Source organism: Myxocyprinus asiaticus, chromosome 21 (genome assembly GCF_019703515.2).
Source record: "Myxocyprinus asiaticus isolate MX2 ecotype Aquarium Trade chromosome 21, UBuf_Myxa_2, whole genome shotgun sequence".
Taxonomy (NCBI): domain Eukaryota; kingdom Metazoa; phylum Chordata; class Actinopteri; order Cypriniformes; family Catostomidae; genus Myxocyprinus; species Myxocyprinus asiaticus.
The window spans coordinates 47,925,258-47,945,431 of record NC_059364.1 but is presented as its reverse complement, the minus strand read 5'-3'; the positions used below and the strand labels follow the sequence as shown (position 1 = coordinate 47,945,431).

The window sequence follows — 20,174 nt, the reverse complement described above, 5'->3', positions numbered from 1 at the left end:
CAACCTTATGTAATTGTTTCTCTCTGGCTTATGTTTTGTTGTTGATGTTCATATATGTTGTTGTTGTTTTCAGTTAGGTGATTCTTGTCATCATCTGTCATGTTAAACGTTTTGGCATCAATATATATATATATATATATATATATATATATATATATATATATATATATATATATATATATATTTTTTTTTTTTTTTTTTTAAAGGAGGAGGAAACTTCCTCTCCACGCGCTTCGCTTCCGGTTCTTTCTTTTTCCTGCATGTTTGATGTGTAGTTCAGTCGCACATGTCTAGCTGCTCGACAACATTCAACAACATTTAACATGCCGTCAATGATCCACACTCAAGCCGATCACATTATACACATGGTGGAGGTGGAGAACGGACTGGAGATAATAAAGGTCAGTACGTCAGTTTTATTCACTGAAGATGCGCTGATCATACTGATTAGAAACTCTGATGTAAATGACGAAAACACACGTTTGCTCTCCATGAAACATGCATAACTGTAGTGATTACTAAGAAACATCCACTAGTTAAGAGGATCGTAAAGGAATTACGAATGTAGGCCTTCTTTTTTCTTTTTCTTTTCTAATGTACATGTACATGTGCACACGTGTAGTCGCGATGTGTGACGTAAGCACGTGATCACGTGTGGTGTTTGTGTGGGTCATGATGTCAGAGGTGCTTTTGTGTTCATGAAGAAAAGGTCTGAAGGAGCGACTAATCATAATTTGCAAAAAACCGAAAGCGATTAAATTAACACTTTAATTGTTTTTTATTTTCTGATTTTTAGTTTATCCAGATATTTATATGATCCCATATCAGAGTATGACTGCAATTCCATTACCATTCCTTCAGGAGTGATTCAGTGTGATTTAATTTTATCACAAACAACCATGCCCCTGACCAAAGATCATTCTGTATTAAGGAGTTTTTTTGTGTATACTTTAGCTATATTTAAGCTATATCACACGATAGGGTGACCATACGTCCTCTTTTTCCCGGACACGTCCTCTTTTTCAGACCTTAAAAAAGCGCCCGGCCGGGATTTCTAAATTTGCGAAAATGTCCGGGATTCGACTTTAGTTGCTTTATAATGTGCATCTGGTCTAATACTTCATTGTGTGTGCGCGCACATATTTGCATTGCTTTATAAGTCCCGCCTTCTCGCTCACCAATTGGTCGATTATTAGAGACTTGCAGCAACTATTGGTCAAATTCCTGCCTGTCAATCTCTCCATGAACGCGCAAAGCACTGTTGTGTTTGGCATCAAACAGTTGCTTGACAGTAGCAGCAAATGACAACTGCGTGGAAACAATACCCAAAAGAAAGTGCAAATCAACAGAAGATTTGCACTTTCGTCCAGGTCGAGATCCGTGGGAAGAAGAATGTATGACATGTAAAGCTGGCACTTATGTGTCAGTTGCTAATAAAGGTGCAAGTGATTTAGAAGCACACATTAGCTCTGCGAAACATAAAGGGTCAGTAAAAGGTGAAAGTTCATCTGGTAAATTAACGGACTACTTTTTGCGACCAGGTAAAATTGTTATCACATTGCTTCATTTTCCATGGCCATTCAAAATAATAGTAATAGTTAATGAAGGTACACTCATGACATCAAATATTTTATTTTAGTACATGGACATTCAAAAGAATGTTGGATTTTTATTTATTTATATATATTTATGTTATGCTAATAGAGTGTCTTTTTCACTGTATTAAAGTTTGCATTCATAGTAACACCGTTTTGAACCCTATTATTCCACCCCACCCCAATCCCCCCGGCAAAAAAAAAAAGGTGTCCTCTTTTTGGAAAACCAGAATATGGTCACCCTATCACATGAGCAAGAGTGCGATATGGCCCTACATCAGCACTGCTGTGATTCGGCCACAGGCCGAGTTCCATAGATAATCACAGCAGTGCTGATTTAGGGCCATATAGCACGATTGCGAGTGTGATATTGCTTATATACAACAGTTCAATGAACAAGTAAATTAAAAAAAAAAAATCAGGAAAAACTGAGTACGGTCATAAACTCATTTGTGCATGGAACTGTTTTCTTACGCCATGGATCAGAATCTGCCATTGCTGGTTCAAAACAAATGATGCATTCAAGCCTTCGTTAGTAATTCAAAAATGTCCCTTCAGAAATAGTATCATGGCTTGTGCTGTTTCTACCAAGTTATTGGATAAACAAAGATGGATGTGTGTGTGTGATTCTGATCCGTACTCAGTTTTTCGTATTTTTTTTTATTTACTTGTTCATTGAACTGTTGTATATAAGCAATATCACACTCGCAATCGTGCTATATGGCCCTAAATCAATACTGCTGTGATTACCTACAGCACTCGGCTTGCGGCCGAATCACAGCAGTGCTGATGTAGGGCCATATAGCACAATTGCGAGTGTAATATTGCTTAAGTGTGTGTGTGTGTGTGTTTAATTGAGGTGATTTTATATGCATTTTTTAAATAATTGCTTTGGTTTATGTATTGCATCTATTGAATTATTTTGGGGGATTTCTCATCAAACTTCAGTACACAAATAATTGCAATTAATTAACATGTCATGTAATTTGATTAACAATTTTAATTGACAGCCCTACTAAAAACATAATGAAATGTGCCAAAATATGTAATAAATGAACTTTAGTTGTGCTGGCATAGAGTCCATGTGGGCCTGTGGATTTTAAAATGAACTAGATAGTAAAGTTTGAAGACAAACTTTATGTTGGTTTGACAAAGCCTTGTCTGAAAGTTTAAAATAGTTTGAAGAGTTGGAAGTTTGAAGGTCTTACAGTCAGACAGACAGAAGGAACATCATACAGATAGCCAGCCAGCTGCAAAAAGTCCTATGCAACCCTACCCCTTGCTTGTTTTTCTGAATGGGAAATTGGTTGCTAGCGTAACCCCATTTGGTTACTAGGCAGTTACCTAGGTGATATTGAAAAGGCTCCTTGCTACCCTGAGTCAAATGAACAAAACCAGAAGTCTCTACAATGTTCTGGTGCAGAGATATGTGATGTTACTTGGTTGCTAGGGTAACCCATCTGGTTGATATGCAGCTACCAGGGTGATACTTAACAAGCCTCCTTGCCATCCTGAGTGAAATAACTCAACCCGGAAGTCTCTACGATGTTCTGGTGCAGAGATATGTGATGTTACTTGGTTGCTAGGGTAACCCCATCTGGTTGCTAAGCAGTTATCAGGGTGATACTTATCAAGCCTCCTTTCCATCCTGAGTGAAAAAAGTCAACCCGGAAGTCTCTACGATGTTCTGGTGTAGAGATATGTGATTTGTTACTTGGTTGCTAGGGTAAGCCCATGTGGTTGCTAGGCAGTTGCCAGTGTGATACCAAGAAGGCTGCTTGCTGTTCTGAGTCAGACAAGCCAACAGTTAAGTCTCTACGACATTCTGATCCTGAGAAACCCATCTAAGCGATTTTAAATGGAAGTCAATGGGGTTTGGATGCTAGGGTGCACTAAATGGTTGCTAGGTTGTATGCAGTTGCTAGGGTGTTAAAGTGATAGTGAAAGAAAGAATAAAAAGAGTGATGTAAAGATAGAAAAAGAAAGTGATGGCGTGATGGAAAGTATGAGTGGTGGAGTGATAGCAAGTAGATTGAATCCTCTAAAGGATTTATTACAGGGAAAAGTTTTCACACCTTGAATGGGAGTCAATTTAAAATCAGCCCTGTTCGGAAGTCCGATATGGGAATACCGGAAGTCCGATCAGTTAGAAAAGATAAAGCAATCCGAGTCCGACCAGTCTGAAGGTCTGTGGTGAGTTTGGTGCATGTAGCTTAAAAGCTCTAGGAGGAGTTAGAGTCAGAAATTTTAGTCTCGGAGGAATAATAATAATAATACGTTTAAATAGAATATCAGTGTGTTGCTTTCTCAAGCCAACATAAGCTTAAATAGTAGATCAGTATGTTGGCTTTGTCAAGCCAACATAATGTGGCCTCATTTGTCATGGAAGATTTGAAATGTCTCTGGATGAGTTTATTTTGATAATTAAAAATGGTCATCAGTCATCTACTGCACATTATGAACTTTAGATGTCGCCTCTAACTGTCTGTTTGTGTTTGCTGCTCTGGTTTTTCTCCAGAAAAAGAAAAAGAAAATTAAAGGAAAGGTTATAGCAGAGGACGAGTGTGAATCTCCAGCTCCTGAAAAGAGGAAGCGTGAACAATTGATCACAGATGTGAACGGAAACGCAGACACAAACACCATCAAGGTAACTGATTTCTCGTCACATTTGAGTATGCTCTGGATTTCACATGTCATGTGCTTCAGAATGTCATTTTATTAAAATCATTGTATAGAAGAAGAAGAAGATCAAGGCAAAAGCAGTAGACATGACGCTTCAAACCTCATCATCAGCAGAGATCAGCAGCGAGCATCCTGCAGTGAAAACACCAGTAGAGTCCATTGAGGATTCGGCCAGCGACAAGGAGAAGGTGTGTGTGTTATTGAGATGATGGTGTTGGTTTTTATGGTGTTAATGATTGCTGTGGTTTTTTTCTGTAGGAAACTCCTGAGCAGAGAGAAGGAGCGTTTACCAACTTCAGGATCTCACAGGACACCATCAAACTCCTGCAGGGTAACACTGAAATCCAGTTACTGACTCTCAGATATGTTTACTTCAGGGCTCCTACGGTCATGAGAACCTGGAAATATCAGGGTGTTTTTGACTTCCAGGCCTGGAAAAGTCATGCAAAGTAGAGAAATCCTATAACATCATAGACATTTCTGTAGTGAATATGCTTTCTAGTTTATAGATGAAATTACAGTGACATCACACTGCAGGCGACCGTGCTTCCGGGTTCTTTTGACAAACAGATTTCAATGGTAGTTATAAGCAACACTGCTGTTTTAATCATCTTTATTATAAACGTTATATAATGTATATTTATTGTTTAAAGGGGTCATGAAATGCTCTTTTTTTTTTTTATAATTTCATTATCTTCCCTGAGGTCCACTGATAATTTTTTTTCAATAAAACAGTCATAATTTTGTAATGTATGATTATTTTCCACCCTGTCTCAGACCATCTTTCTGAAAAGCAAAATTTTTGCCTCAGCTCCTCCTTTAAACTTCAATGATTGGTTAACAGCATGCAGCCCCTCAAATTCAGCCATTTTTAAAACTCAATCGGGAGAGAATAAACAAGCACCAAAACATTAGAAATGTACATTTCACGATTTACACAATGCACATCCAACACATTGCATCCGAATATATTATACTATTCATCTCAAGCACAACTGTTAACACACCGGGCGCTATAATCAATGATGCCGTCTACCATGGAAGCGTCTGTTGCGGTGTGTCACTCCAACAGTAAACAAATAGGTGTCCCGTTCCATTTTGTGCTGGCGCTACAACTGCCAACAACACACAGAAATGTTTCAGAAAGTTTGTGTCAACGCTGCCGGTGTAGATAGCCTCAAGCCGTTGTGTCACGTCAGCAGATGGGCCCAGTGTATACAGCGTGTCAGCATCATAAACAATCATGACATTTGAAATATTAATGAATGGAACTGTTTACTTACATTTTTGATCGGGTCCAATAGTGTTTTTAACTGCCCCATATCCTTCAGTGACAATTCCTTGGCAAAGACTTGTTTTATGACTGCTTCACAAGACACACATTATCATCCTGCACTGAGGTGCACATCGCCGGAAACAAATCATAACGGTAAAAGACAGCCATCTAGTGCGTGCTTACATACACCAACAATTAAAAATAGCACTGATAGGCAAAAGAACAGTTTGTTGAGCATTTAAGCAACATAACAAGAGTCACAGCAGCTGATGAAACGCATCTTCTCTTCAGAGCTGAAACTTGACACTGCGTCTTTTAAAAAAGTGCCAGAGAGATGACAACAGTTAAAGACCACTGTGTAGCACATGTTTGTATACAAAAATAATTCAAAATAGTTCAGATGGGTCCCCTTTCGTGTTTAGGAGTAGTTAGGCCACGGACAGTAGGCCTGTCCTTCTCTCTGTCTCTGTTTATGAGCCGTGAGCATGTTGATTTTTGTTACTGTAGAGGTCGTCTTGAATTAATGAGTACCCCTAGTGATGTAGGGAAATTGTGGAATTAGAGAACGAGGCGTTTTTGCAGCTTGGTTTCAATAAATGCTTTTATTGCTTTGAGGATTAAGTTTTGAGTTCTGAAATGTAAAGTATGTTTTTATAGTAGGAAGACCTTGTGTCAAAATATCAAGTAAAATTTGATTCCTCATGACATGACCCCTTTAATATAAAAGTTGTTGTAAATGTATATCTATGGTTTACAATGAAGAAATGCTGTAGGTTTTTTTTTGAACTATTGGCAAAACCTGTTTTAACTTGATTCAACAGACCTGTAAGATTAAGTCGTATTAGGGCTGGGCATTTTTATATAGAATATTTATGTCATTATCGTGATGATTTTGCCTTTTTTTTTTGTTTTTTTTTTCGTTTACAGGCTAAAAGTGGAAAATTATTAGACTTATATTTAACCTTATGAAATTTATCCATGGTTTTACTACAGTAATCACTGATCATTATATTAATATTATACAATAGATCAGTTATAACGACCCTAGTTTAACCATGGTATTTGTAGTAAAATCATGCTAACCACAAAATTAACCATGGTAACTACAGTCACGGTTACTACAATATAACTATAATAAAACCATTGTAAATCTATAATGTATATACTACTGTATATTACTGTAGTAAAACTATTATTAATTTTATCAAAACCTAAAAAAACTATGGTTACGGTCATGGCTACTACAATATAACTATAGTAAAAGCATTGGTTTCTGCTTTAAAACCATGGTTACTGCAGTCAGTATTTCTATAATATTACTATAGTGAAACCATGGTTGGTTATCATAAGGGTATCATTTATTAAGAACTGACAGAACATTACCAATGTTTTAACAACTTTTAAATAAACTTACAAACAAACCAATTGTAATGTCAAATTTAGATTTGTCATTATTTAGTGTGAATTTGTTTTGTTTGTTTTTCTGTCATCATTACCTCAGCCAAGCACTGCTCCCTCGGTTTGAACAATCGCTGGCTGCAGTGCAGCGCATTAGGATGAGTGGAAGAACAAATAGTTCCTGTCCTACTTTTTGCTAATATAATTATTTTTTCTTTTCTTTTTTTCAATTTGTAGCTTATGATATGCATCCATTTTCATGGTAAATAAGTAATAATATCACTAGTTTAAAAATAAGACCTTACAATCAATATTTTTAGGATCAATATTCTGGAAACTTTTATCAGTATCGGAAGTATCGATACTTTAGGATTGATCCACCCATCGCTAGTATCAGACTCTGTCAACTAGCTAGCCTTCGAAATGAACATGAAGATTGTAAAACGGATCTGACTCGGCAAAAACCACATCAATCCCCAGTTGGCCTTCTTTGGCCCAAGGGTAATCGGCGGCACTATGCAGAAGTGACCGCGTGAACGCAGCTGGCCCTGGCATGTACTATAGTACGCCCTCATTTGGCCCGAAAGTGGAAACGTGTCTAATAATAATTCAGTATTAAATAATATTCAACTGGGTTCCAAAAAATAAGTGAGGGAAGTTCATTCACACAAGTTTTAGTAATATTTGGAAAAAATCATATTTTTACTTGGCTACTGGACTCATATTTTAGCCTATTTTTAAGATTTATGCATTTCAATTCCATAAAATTCCATCAAATTGAATTGTGTAATGTTTAACAAAAAATATGTTTGTTATTTTATTAAAGGTTACTCAGTTCCTTTTTCCTCACATCCTTTTATAGAAGTACATTTGAAAACAATTAAAGATCAATCTTGTGTTTTAGTTAAAAATTGTGGAAAAGACGTCTTCATTATTTTTAACTAGATTTTACTCTATGCATTAAACAATTCTACTACTACAATGATTTTGTTGAAATGATAGTTCCTCTAAAAACAAAAAAATATCGTCAATTGTGTGGAAATGAAAACTAGCATCAGAGTTGCATTATGTGACTTTACTGCTTAAATTATTAACCCAAATACAGAAAATAAACTTTTACTTCTATATTATCATATTCCCCGTTCAATGGAAACCATCTGTTATTAAGTTTGAGTTATTTACTGCAGTCAAAATAAATGCACAGACATAATTTTAGAAGTATTACATTATTTTTATTTGTATATAGTTTCATAAACAGTATGCGCTGTGGTGGTGGAGACGGGTCAGCTTAGATGTTGGTATAAGAACATTGTTAGATCATATTTCACCTCGTATCTGTCACAGCGGTTGCACTTTGGAAATTAAAAACTGCCGTTTGTAATCGAAATTTGTGTGATTCCTTTATGAAAAGTTTAAATCCGCCAACAGCAGCTGTGGGGCAAATGGGTCTTTATAGAGCTGATGCGATAATGATCTGTGAAATATCATAATCCTTTAGTTTTTCCTTTTAAAGAAGCCCAAATCTCCTAATAATATGTAGGAAATTGAGTGTTTCAACCCTGCAAACAGAGCTTTTTGGGGCATTTTCAGCTCAAAGCGAAAAAACCATTGACGGCAGTTATTTTTTGGGGTGCTATGAGAAACCCAGAAGTGCTGGAGCAGGGCGTTTGTTTGTCTATACTTTCTACAATATATTTTCTACTTGTGCTTGATGCTCTATTCATTTAAATATTTAATTGGGTAGAAATTGCTCTTTGTGAATGCAGTCTGTATGAAATTATTTTTAAAAATCATAATGCAGCAAACACAAACGACTGGAAAAATCATGAAAATGTATTGGTCAAACTGTGGAAACCCTTTTAGTCATTTGTAATCTGAACAGCAAAAAAGCACCACGGGAGATTTAATGACAAGAGCAGAGACTAAATTTCCAGGTTTCCTCCCTCTCTGACCACATTGTCTTTGCTACGGTCACCAATATCATACAATAGAAATCAGCTGTACGTTCCAGAAGTATGGAAGATTTAAGAGATGTATTGCAGTGTAATATACCACATTGTGGAAGTGTGTTTTATTCTTATTGGTTAAAAACATTGGTAAAAACGATCATCGCCAGTCTCTACAATTATTTTCACTTTTCTGCTTTTGTTGGCTATTGTTTTTTTAATATTGATTCTACCTATAAATGGCACCATCAGGTGGGTGTGTAAAAAACAAAAAAAACAAAGCGCCTAAGCGGACATGTAAACAAGTAATCGGTATCAATGTTGATCGATCTCTACTTAATTGAACTGTAGTGTGCTGATTTGAGATGTCTTTTGACAGTGTCATTTGTCTTGTTTCAGCACGTGGCGTCACATACCTCTTTGACATCCAGGTGAAGACTTTTAACTCTGTGTATGATGGGAAAGATTTAATTGGTCAGGCGAGAACTGGCACTGGAAAAACTTTCTCATTCGCAATTCCACTGGTGGAGAAACTGCAGTCTGAGGCAGCAGATAAGAGAAGAGGACGACCCCCAAAAGTACAAACACCAAAACACTGCATTCACTTAATAGTTTGATACTTAAAGTAACATCCGTTACATTTTTTTTTTTATTACACATTAAATGTAAAGTCCAGGGGGAGGAATATTTAATATATAATGTGTGTCAATGTGTGTCCGCGCAGGTGTTGGTTCTTGCACCGACTCGAGAGCTCGCTATTCAAGTGTCCAAAGACTTCAAAGACATCACCAGAAAGCTATCTGTGACATGTTTCTATGGAGGAAGCTCCTACAATCCACAAAGTACGATTTTAATGTTCTCATACTTAAATTATTGAACTGTCAGTGGCCATTCAGAGAAACACTGCAGTCCAGATTATTGGTAATTATGAGTGAAAAGTATTGCAAACACTACAACATTTGATAACACGTTAATTGAACTGTTGTGGCATCAGTGGATGCAATCCGCAGTGGCATTGACATTCTGGTGGGCACACCGGGTCGAATCAAAGACCACCTGCAGAACAATAAACTGGATCTGTCTCGGCTCAAACACGTGGTTCTGGATGAGGTGGATCAGATGTTGGACATGGGCTTTGCAGAACAGGTGGAGGAGATCCTCTCTATGTCCTACAAGAAAGGTACATCTCACTGGTGGTGTAATAAGACTGATCACTGCAGTCCAATGGAAAATCCAGCATAATACCACTAATAGTTGTAAAACATCTAATCACCTTTAACAGCTGAAATATTTGAATTCAGTAATCACACAAACTCTGTGTCAGAGGTGATTGAACGTGTCTAAAATGAATTTATGGACATTTCCTCTCAGATGCAGAAGAGAAGCCGCAGACGCTGCTGTTTTCTGCCACGTGTCCTCAGTGGGTTTATGAAGTGGCCAAGAAATACATGCACACAAAGTGCATTCATGTGGATCTGATCGGGAAGAAGACACAGAAAGCCGCCACCACAGTCGAGGTAATGGCACATCACCGCTCCGATGGTGCTACAGTGTAAATGACAGAAGGGGAACTGTAGAAGGCCTGTTTGTTTTTATTTTTTTTTTTATTATTTGAATTCTTATTTCTGTGAAACAAGACTTTGGTCCACATGCACTGCGTAGGCCTGTGTTATGGGGAATGGAGGTTAAAATTGTAGTAGTCAGTAAATGGATAAATAACATAACTTATCTCAGGAGGCTGGTATTATGGTGTAAAGAGTATTGTATTACCTCCAAAAAGTAATATTTATGTAACTCCAAACCACACATACAGTGCAGGTACATGAAAGTTTAGAAGCTCAAATTTCCAGCCATCGTTCACAAGTCATAAGTCTGGATTTGAAGTCTATGCCTAAAAAGAGTCAAACGTCTTGCAAAAGGATTTAAATTCATTTTAAAATTAGAAACAATTATTTTCTTTGAAAGTACGCACCCGCCGCTCGCCGTCTCAGGAGGCTGCTTATCTCGCGTAGTTTTCCACTAAATTCGATCCAAATCATTATCAAAGGACATAGATTATTTCTCTAGTCGTTACTGGATTATATATTGTGTGTATGTATCTTTCATATAGCCTACACAATGTATTTTCAGTAACAAGCAGGGGTTGACATTAACTTTTTGGCTCACTGGCCACTGTGCTAGTGATATTCCAAAGTCACTAGCCACTCAGCATTTTCACTAACCAAAATCCCCCATCTAATGTTGACACGGTACCAAAATTTCAGTAGTTGATACCGATACCAGTGAAATTTCATGGTTCTTGATACCAATTTCGATACCACAGCAAAAATATGCTAATATTATAATGTGCTATTGAACACAGTTTAGTTGTTTTTAATTATTTTAATTATAGTTTATTATTTTCCAGAACATTTTTTAAAGTTTAATTTAATTTCATCATCAAAATGGTGTGTAACCAATTAATTCTTAAAACTTTTAACAAGTGAATATAGAACTTATCAACATGTCATTGCATTTTTTTTTGCCAAACTTTTATTCTACAGCTGTCTTGCTTGATATATTCCTTTTATTATTGTTATTATTATTACAGTGAATATTACATTTTACTATACAGTTGTAATATATTTTTATTCGATTTCAGGCATCTAGCTTATATATTGAAACATGCTTTTATGATGACGTGTATTTTATTTTATTTTTTCCCTGAATCTTCACTTTCCGGATATACAGTTCGTGTCACGGCCCAGCGTGATCATTGAAGACTTTTAAGTCACATCTGAAATTTCATCTCTTTACACTGGCCTTTGACAAATGAAATGTAGGGCACGGTTTTGGAGTGTTTGTATTTTAGACTTCTGGTGTTTGTGTATATGGTAATTTTGAAATGTTATGTTTAAAATGTTATTACTGTGAAGCACTTTGGTCAACTCTGTTGTTTTAAATGCGATATAAATAAAGTTTCAGTTGAGATTAAAGGGCAAATGCTGTGATTTAATTATATAAATATATATTTTACATGTGCTGCGTGGTTCACAGTAGGTTAGTGCTCTGCTTTGTCATCTCATATAACGTGAATGATTCTCAATGTCTGTGGAGTTTCCAATGGATGAGTGGTCGGATTTATTTCAAGTATGCAGCTCGTCCACAATAAGCTTGCAGCCTTTAGCTGTTTAATAAATCACACTAGGACGTCATGATTTTAATTTGATTAATTGTCCATTTCAGTGTAAAATTAGTAACAAAGCAGGCATTGAAAATAAGTCTGTGAGCATTTTAAAGCTGTCGTCTGTCATTCAGACTGCATGCTGGTACCGGATTGAGTCGGTGCTCAGTACTAGCGGTACTGCAGAAACACTGGTATAATTACATATTTTTTATTTTGGTATCAACTTGATACCGAAGTACCGGTACTTTTGAAAACACTACCCCCAACCCACAAAAAGTGATAAAAGTAACTGGAGACTGTAACTGCATGCATTTATTTGAACGAGAATCTGAGTTTTGCAGGACACAGGCCCAATAATTTAAGTAATCTCTAAAGGCCCGGGTATACTTAGTTTTTCCGCATTTCGAATCGTGCCCGGCCAACCGCGTTGCCTTCCAAAGTATACTTCGCTGCATACCTGCAAACTAGTCGGCTTGATTTTGAAAATTATTTTGTGCAGTGTTGGCTCTCAAGATTGTGATTTTATGAAGTTCAGTTTTGAAATAAATAAATAATTTTCGTGCAACAATTTAAATGCCCAATGCACACAGTGTGTCTGAAAATGTCTGCTCTTACCTGCGTCCTGCTGTTAAAGGAATAGGTCCCCCAACAATGAAAATTGTCATTTTGCAAACCCATATGACTTTTTCTTCTGTGCAACACAATAGGCAATGATTTTGTGGTGTTGGCTGAATTTAATGCAATGGCTGTACATAGTAACTCAATTTAACACATAATAAAGCGCCAAGTTATGGCAAAGTTACGGTCTGTTCATCATACAAAGTGATTAAATGCCTTCAGAAGATTTGGATTATGACATACAGGTCAAATGGACTATTTTATTGACACTTCCGGGTGCTTTATTAAGCTTTAAAGTTTATGAAGTGACATGCGGGTGAGAAAATAATGACCGTTTTCATTTTTGGGTGAACTATTCCTTCAGTGTCATAACAAATGCTTGTTCAAAATGATCTTTTGGGAAATTATGCAGTTTGTCAGATGTCAAATCATGTGAGAATTAAAGAACTTGCAAAAGGCACCAAAATATTACACTACCAAAATATGTTAGAGCTTTCGATTGGCACGTCAATCAAACGTGAGCAGATGTGGATTGAGGAGAGTGTTCTAGCATACACAGATTTCCATGAGAAATATATAGCGCCAGCAGCTCTTTCAACAGAACATCAACAGCTTTCACACACTTTTCCATGGTCAGTTTTAGATACTCTGACAGATAGAATATATTCCAGTTTATTTATGGGGCAGTGCTGACACGGTCCACCATTAGTGACCCATGTAGCATCAAATGTGTGACGGGCGGTCTTGTGCTCACTGTACTTTCACATGCTCTTGTCCTCCCGTTCAGCATCTGGCGATCGCATGCCATTGGTCACAGAGAGCGTCGGTCATCGGTGATGTCATCCAGGTGTACAGCGGCAGTCACGGACGAACCATCGTCTTCTGTGAGACCAAGAGAGAAGCCACAGAGCTCTCCATGAACACCTCCATTAAACAGGTGCCTACCCAATGTTTTGTGGCATTTTTCTTTTTTCCATAGTGACCTGCCCTGTGTGCGTGTTAATTGTGGTTCAGCCAGAGGGGAACTGGCCCCCACAGTGAGCCTGGTTTCTCCCAAGGTTATTTTTCTCCACTAACCAACCTCTTATGGAGTTTTGTGTTCCTAGCCACAGTCGCCTTCGGCTTGCTCACTTGGTTTCTAAATACAATTATTATTTAATTACTTTTAAACAATTCACAATCGTATTTTACCAAACTACACAATGATGACTCCAAGACATATTACAGTTTCAGTTTCTGTTAATGCATGATTTTCTATAAAGCTGCTTTGCAACGATGTGTGTTGTGAAAGGCGCTATACAAATAAAAATGACTTGACTTCAGAGTGCGCAGACACTGCATGGTGACATTGTTCAGAAACAGAGAGAGGTCACGCTGAAGGGCTTCAGGAACGGCACATTTGAAGTGTTGGTGGCCACTAACGTCGCGGCTCGCGGTCTGGACATTCCAGAGGTGGATCTGGTCATTCAGTGTTCTCCTCCAAAGGTACAAGACACAACCACACTCACATGAGTACCTGGGTTATTATTATACTTTAAACATTTCACTAGTTTTTACTTCTATTTCATCATGAATTTACATTGTGATTATATAAATATATGGCTAGTTTTAGTTGTTCAGAAGTATTTTGTTACTATCTTGAAAATGGCTAGTTTTGTTTTTAATGGCTAGGTTTGTTTCTTTTTAGTTCAAGTATGAAGGCCATTTCACACAAATTAATGCGAATACAAGCAAGCAAACCAGTTCACTAGTGAGCTGATCAGAAATGATTTATGAATTTATATCTGTAAAGCGCTTATATGGGATTACGTAAGGCATAAATCATATCTTGCAAATTATAAATGTGATTCAGTTTGGGGGGAAATTGTCTTAAAAACATAATATATGTAAAAAATAATTATCTTTGGACACATTTTTAAAGCCATGATGGTAAAAACAGCTATTTATCATTTTTGTGTTAGGGCCAGTGAAAATTTTGGCAGGGCCAGTAAAAATCTGAAGCACTGGCCCGACCGGGCCAGTAGAAAAAATCCTTAGCATTGAGCCCTGGTCAGGACAAGTTTGATCATCTAAACTGCAGTCTGAGGGGAGGTTAGAAAGAATCAAGTGTAAAAACAATAACCTTGAGCTCATTAGCCGCGTTTCCACTATTGGGCCAAATGAGTGCATGCTAGTGTGTGCCAGGGCCAGTTGCCTTCCCACTGTCACTTACGGGATTTCATCGTGCCTCCTCGGGGCTTTCTCTGGGCCAATGGCCTTTGGCCCACCGATTACCCTTAGGCCAAACAAGGCCAACCGGGGATTGAGGCCGGTTCAATGTCAAAGGCAGATTTTCGCTAAACTGCCTTGATTGTGTATCCAGCGCACAGCGATACAGGTTTCGGGGGGGGAGGATTACCACTCGGGACACCATAACAGTTGCAGTCGGTGAGTTGTCGACGCTAATTTATCTTGCTGTTTACATTCAAAACTTGATATTCTAGATAACATGATACCTCAGCTTGAGTTTCCCTCTTGCTTGTGAAATGGGTGGGGTGTGTGATGTTTGCACCACAGTGGTGTATTAAGGGCAGGATTTTGGGCAACGCTGTGGAGTTATTGGCCCAATGGTGGGAACGCAGATCGATTTTGGTCTGCAGCTCAGTGTCTGAGGCTGTTGGGCCCGACTGGTCAGTTGATAGCACTGGTCCGATAGTGGAAAAGCAGCTACTGAATCTTCTGTAGATTCAAATCCTCTTTTAAAAGCATTGTGGTCTGTTGTAAATGCAGGATGTTGAGTCATACATCCATCGCTCAGGACGGACGGGCAGAGCTGGACGAACGGGTGTTTGTATCTGTTTCTACCAACGGAACGAGGAGAGCCAGTTGAAATTCGTGGAGCAGAAAGCGGTGAGACCCCTTCAACGGTTCATGCTACTGTCATCAGTTATTTCCTGAACATCACATGAGCTTTAATGCCTGTGTTTATCTCCATCAGGGCATCACATTCAAACGTGTCGGAGTCCCCACAGCCAATGACATCATCAAATCTTCCAGTAAAGATGCCGTGAGGTCAGACATTTATAAAAACAAATATTACATCTCAAATGTTGCTTTAAACAGTGACGACAGAAGTTTATATGTAAATGTATAATGTTTAGAGGTTCGAAGTTCTTGTAATTTCATATAATAATGAAACATGAAATAAAATGTGTTGATGTTCTCATGAGCATGCTAGGATAGGTAGTTTGAGTGTTGGCTGTTGAACAACCTCGTAAAACAAATAATATTTAAACAGAAGATCATTATTGGGCAATTTGTCCTGCAGTGTGAAGAGCTTCAGTCATCATTTCACATGTCACTTTATACACCCTCACATGTGTTTTTATTCCTCGCAGGTTTCTGGACTCCATCCCAGCGGCAGCAGTTGAATATTTCCGTCAGGCAGCGTGTGAGCTCATCGAGCAGCGGGGGGCGGAAGAGGCGCTGGCCGCGGCACTCGCTCACATATCAGGAGCTACAAGTCTGGAGCAGAGATCGCTAATCAACTCTGACGCTGTATGTCACCCTGCACAACAGATCTGTTTTTAAGCGCTCTGGATATAATTCTGATGTTTTAATGTCAATCATGGCACTGGTAACACTTTACTAAAAGGTTCTTTTTTTAATTAGCACTAGTAAATGTATAAGTATCATGCACTTGTCAAGTCCATGTAATTTGTATAGCACTTTTCACAATGCTCTTCATTTCAAAGCATCTTTACAGAAGGTCATGCTTTATTGTCCCCAGTGTGAACAGTTTTATAGAAAATCATGCCTTATTGTCTTTAAGCCCCCAGTGACAAGCAGAATGTGACTGTGGCAAGTGAACAAACTCCATAATATGTTTAGTTAGTGGAGAGGAAAAAAAATCTTGATAGGAACTGGTGCCAAAAACAAAAAACCTCCAGTGAGTGGCAGTTCTGCGGACAGAAACGCCTTGTTGATAATAGAGGTCAACAGAGAATGGCCAGACTGGTTCGAGCTGACAGAAAGGCTACGGTAACTCAGATAACCGCTCTGTACAATTGTGGTGAGCAGAATAGCATCTCAGAATGCACAACATGTCGAACCTTGAGGCGGATGGGCTACAACAGCAGAAGACCATGTCGGGTTCCACTTCTGTCAGCCAAGAACAGAAAGCTGATGCTGCAGTTGATGGCCATTCTCTGTTGACCTCTCATCAACAAGGCATTTCTGTCCACAGAATTGCCGCTCACTGGATGTTTTTTGTTTTTGGCACCATTCGGAGTAAACTCTAGAGACTGTTGTGTGTTAAAATCCTAGGAGATCAGCAGTTACAGAAATAAAACCTGCCTGTCTGGCACTTACAATCATGCCACAGTCCAAATCACTGAGATCACATTTTTCCCCCATTCTGATGGTTGATGTGAACATTAACTGAAGCTCCTGACTCGCATCTGCACACGATTGACTGATTAGATAATCACATGAATAAGTAGGTGTACAGGTGTTCCTAATAAAGTGCTCAGTTGGTGTATTTTAACAGCATTTATTAATCTTAGTTAATATTAATTTATGAAAATGCAATTGTTCATTTATAGTTGATGCATAAAATATAATGTATACATCTTAGGGTTTAACGATCCATCGATCTGGACCGATGCATCGATTAAATAACCAATGATGCAATGTCATTGATGGCCTTTTTTTTCTTCTTTTTTTTCCAAGATGCACCTTTATTTTGACACTCTTAATTTCAGCCATGTCTGTACGCATTTCCATTTATCACAGTAAACTGTAACAGAATTTTCTAATACAACTGTATTATTTTTTTCTCTTTAAATATCCTTTTTTTTATATATATATATATATATATATATCAATAATGGGTCACATTATGGAAGTAATATGGATTGGGCATGCTGTTTCATGTTGACTTGAAATTTCAGCCATAATTTCATACAGGATCTTTTATAACTACAAAATCCCAAACTTTTTTTTTCTATATTTTTGTTGTTTTTAATACAGTTTATAAAGTTGAGTATTGAATTGTTCATGGGAAGATTCACATGACATCAAAACTACACAAGATCAGTTACTGAACGCTTGACAAACATAACACACTAATGATCCGTAACCGAAGCAGGTCTGCACATCTACAACAGATGCTCTACACAGCTCTTAATATCGACCAGTTAACAACACAGCTGCCCAGTACTCATTTAAAAGGAGTTGTGTGGATTTTATACAAGCAGCACACGATTCATTTAAAATTGCCTTCTCCAGACACTGTTCAGTTAAATGCTGTATTTATCAGGGCTGTATAAATAGTAATAGTTTTCTCATTAGTAACAGCCGTTATTTATGTTATTTTCTGACTGTCACGTGTTTTCTCAGGGATTCACCACAATGATCCTGAGCTGCTCTCAAGAAATGCATAACATGGGTTATGCGTGGCGTGGACTGAAGGAACAGCTCGGAGAGGAAGTCGAGGGCCACATCAGTCGAATGAACTTCCTGAAGGGCAAGAAGGTGTGGCCTTCACTCTAATGAAAAACCTGACGTATTTATGTGATGAGATGTTTAGCCAGAATAAAAGGAGACTTTAGGACAATGTCTTTACAGTCTAATTAGTTTTGATGTTTACTAAGATGATTGAACGATGTACTGGGTTCTTCAACGGTCGTTATTTATTTTGGGGTAAATTATCATGTCACATTTCACCCCAAAATCAAAAGACAAAACATAAAAATGTGTTACATAAAGGTAGCATATTTTTCTGACCATTTAAGATTTTTTTGTATTGTGACATTATCATGGCAAACACATTTTCACCCCAAATTCTCATTGCTGTAATAAAATATAGTAATTTTTTGTGCTGCCTTTTTATTCTGACTTTAATATTTAAAAAAATAAAAATAAAACTTTATTACAGCAATTTTGTTACTGTAATACAGCAAAAATACTATAACAGAAATGAGAAGCACCTTTGAGAATGAGAATTAAAAAAAAACTAGTCAATTGTCTGGATATATTACAGTAATGATTGAGTTTTTTTTTTTTTTTTTGCATTACGGTAATGAGGGTTTTGGGGAAATGTTTTAATTATCATGAAAAAACATCAGAATACCAAAAATGTTAATGGTCCTAAAAATAGCATTAATTTTCTTTTAAGAAAAATAGTTTCTTTTGATTTTGGAGTGAAAAATGACGGAATATGTTTTTGTGAGATTTGCACATTTACACAAATTTCAGAAATATCTAAAAAAACAAAAAAAACAATTCAAAACAGAAACTGTGCACCATCCATTGATAAGACTATGGGTAGAATTTGACTTATTTTAACAATCCCAAAATAGCCAAATATTGCCGGCTAAACGAGTGTCACTGAGTTGGAATTTGCTGATATTGACTAGTGATACCGATATATTGGCCGGGCCTAGTAATCAGACAATATTTGGCCAATGACAGCTGTTAGGTGGTGTTAACTTTGCCTTGTGTCAGTTTAAAAATAAAATTTGTCAATGGATAGTAAACAATCTAAATGGTTTTTTTTTTCCAAGTTCATGTAATTTGAGTAAACATTGTATAAAATAAGTGTTTCACATTAGAAATTGTGTACATCTGAACGATAAATTGTATTTTGTAGCCTATATTTGCAGTTATATTGGCCAAACTCTTTTGTAGATGTTCATATTGGAAAAAAAAAAAAAACATACTGGTCGAGCACTATTATTGACATATTGTTTCTGTGTATGTTTGTAATGTCTTTGGTCTCTCTCTGTGTCTTTCAGGGAGTGTGTTTTGATGTTCCAGCCAGTAAGCTGAAGGAGATTCAGGTATGAAGATCTGCTCTCGTGTTCGGAGTCGTTTGTAATGTGACTCTCCACCAACATGTCTGCATTTGTCCAAATGATTTGAGTTTTGAGTATCTTCTTTTCCAAGCCACTTTGATTGTTTGAGTCGCTCTGTGGCGTAGAGTTTCACTAATGGATGCTCGTCAACAGACGCATGACAAACAGTCAGAGTGTGTTTGTTTGCTGACTCGCCTATTTTCTGGGTCTCTGCAGGACAAATGGCAGGATGGCCGTCGCTGGCAGCTCACCGTTGCTACTGAACTGCCAGAGATGGAGCAGAGCATGCGTCAAAGTGGCGAATGGCGGGCTGGTGGGTTTAGCGGTCGTGGTGGAGGGGGACGGCGCTCGTTTGGTGGAAACTTCAAAGGCAACAAAAGTTTCAGCAGAGGAAGAGGCGGCGGTGGTCAGAAACGAAGCTTTAATCAAGCCTTTGATTATTGATCGTGCATTGGACTGTCAGACTGTCTTGTTTTTACTGCCATTTAATTCACTTTTGCCTGTTTCTCGAGTGTTAAGAACCCTGAAATATGCTGATTATAACTGACTTACAGTTGTGCTATTTATATGACAAATCTTGTTCGCATTAAAATGGTCCTACAACTAATACAGTTTTGTGTTCTGTTACCAACAGGTGATGATTTTTCTTTAAAATAG

The 20,174-nt window shown here is 37.6% G+C and overlaps 1 protein-coding gene across 1 annotated transcript; it reads left to right on the top strand.

The window, feature by feature from the left end:
- The first annotated feature begins 236 nt into the window (after positions 1–236).
- On the top strand, positions 237–20,124 carry LOC127411734 (nucleolar RNA helicase 2-like). The gene is made up of 16 exons (XM_051647456.1): positions 237–401; positions 4,114–4,242; positions 4,331–4,465; positions 4,536–4,608; positions 9,297–9,475; positions 9,622–9,739; positions 9,892–10,077; positions 10,269–10,414; positions 13,469–13,618; positions 14,005–14,166; positions 15,451–15,570; positions 15,659–15,732; positions 16,059–16,218; positions 18,061–18,195; positions 19,458–19,502; positions 19,734–20,124. Exons 1-16 carry the CDS (start codon positions 324–326, stop codon positions 19,959–19,961), a joined length of 2,118 nt encoding a protein of 705 aa, XP_051503416.1. The 5' UTR covers positions 237–323; the 3' UTR covers positions 19,962–20,124.
- The last annotated feature ends 50 nt before the right edge of the window (positions 20,125–20,174 follow it).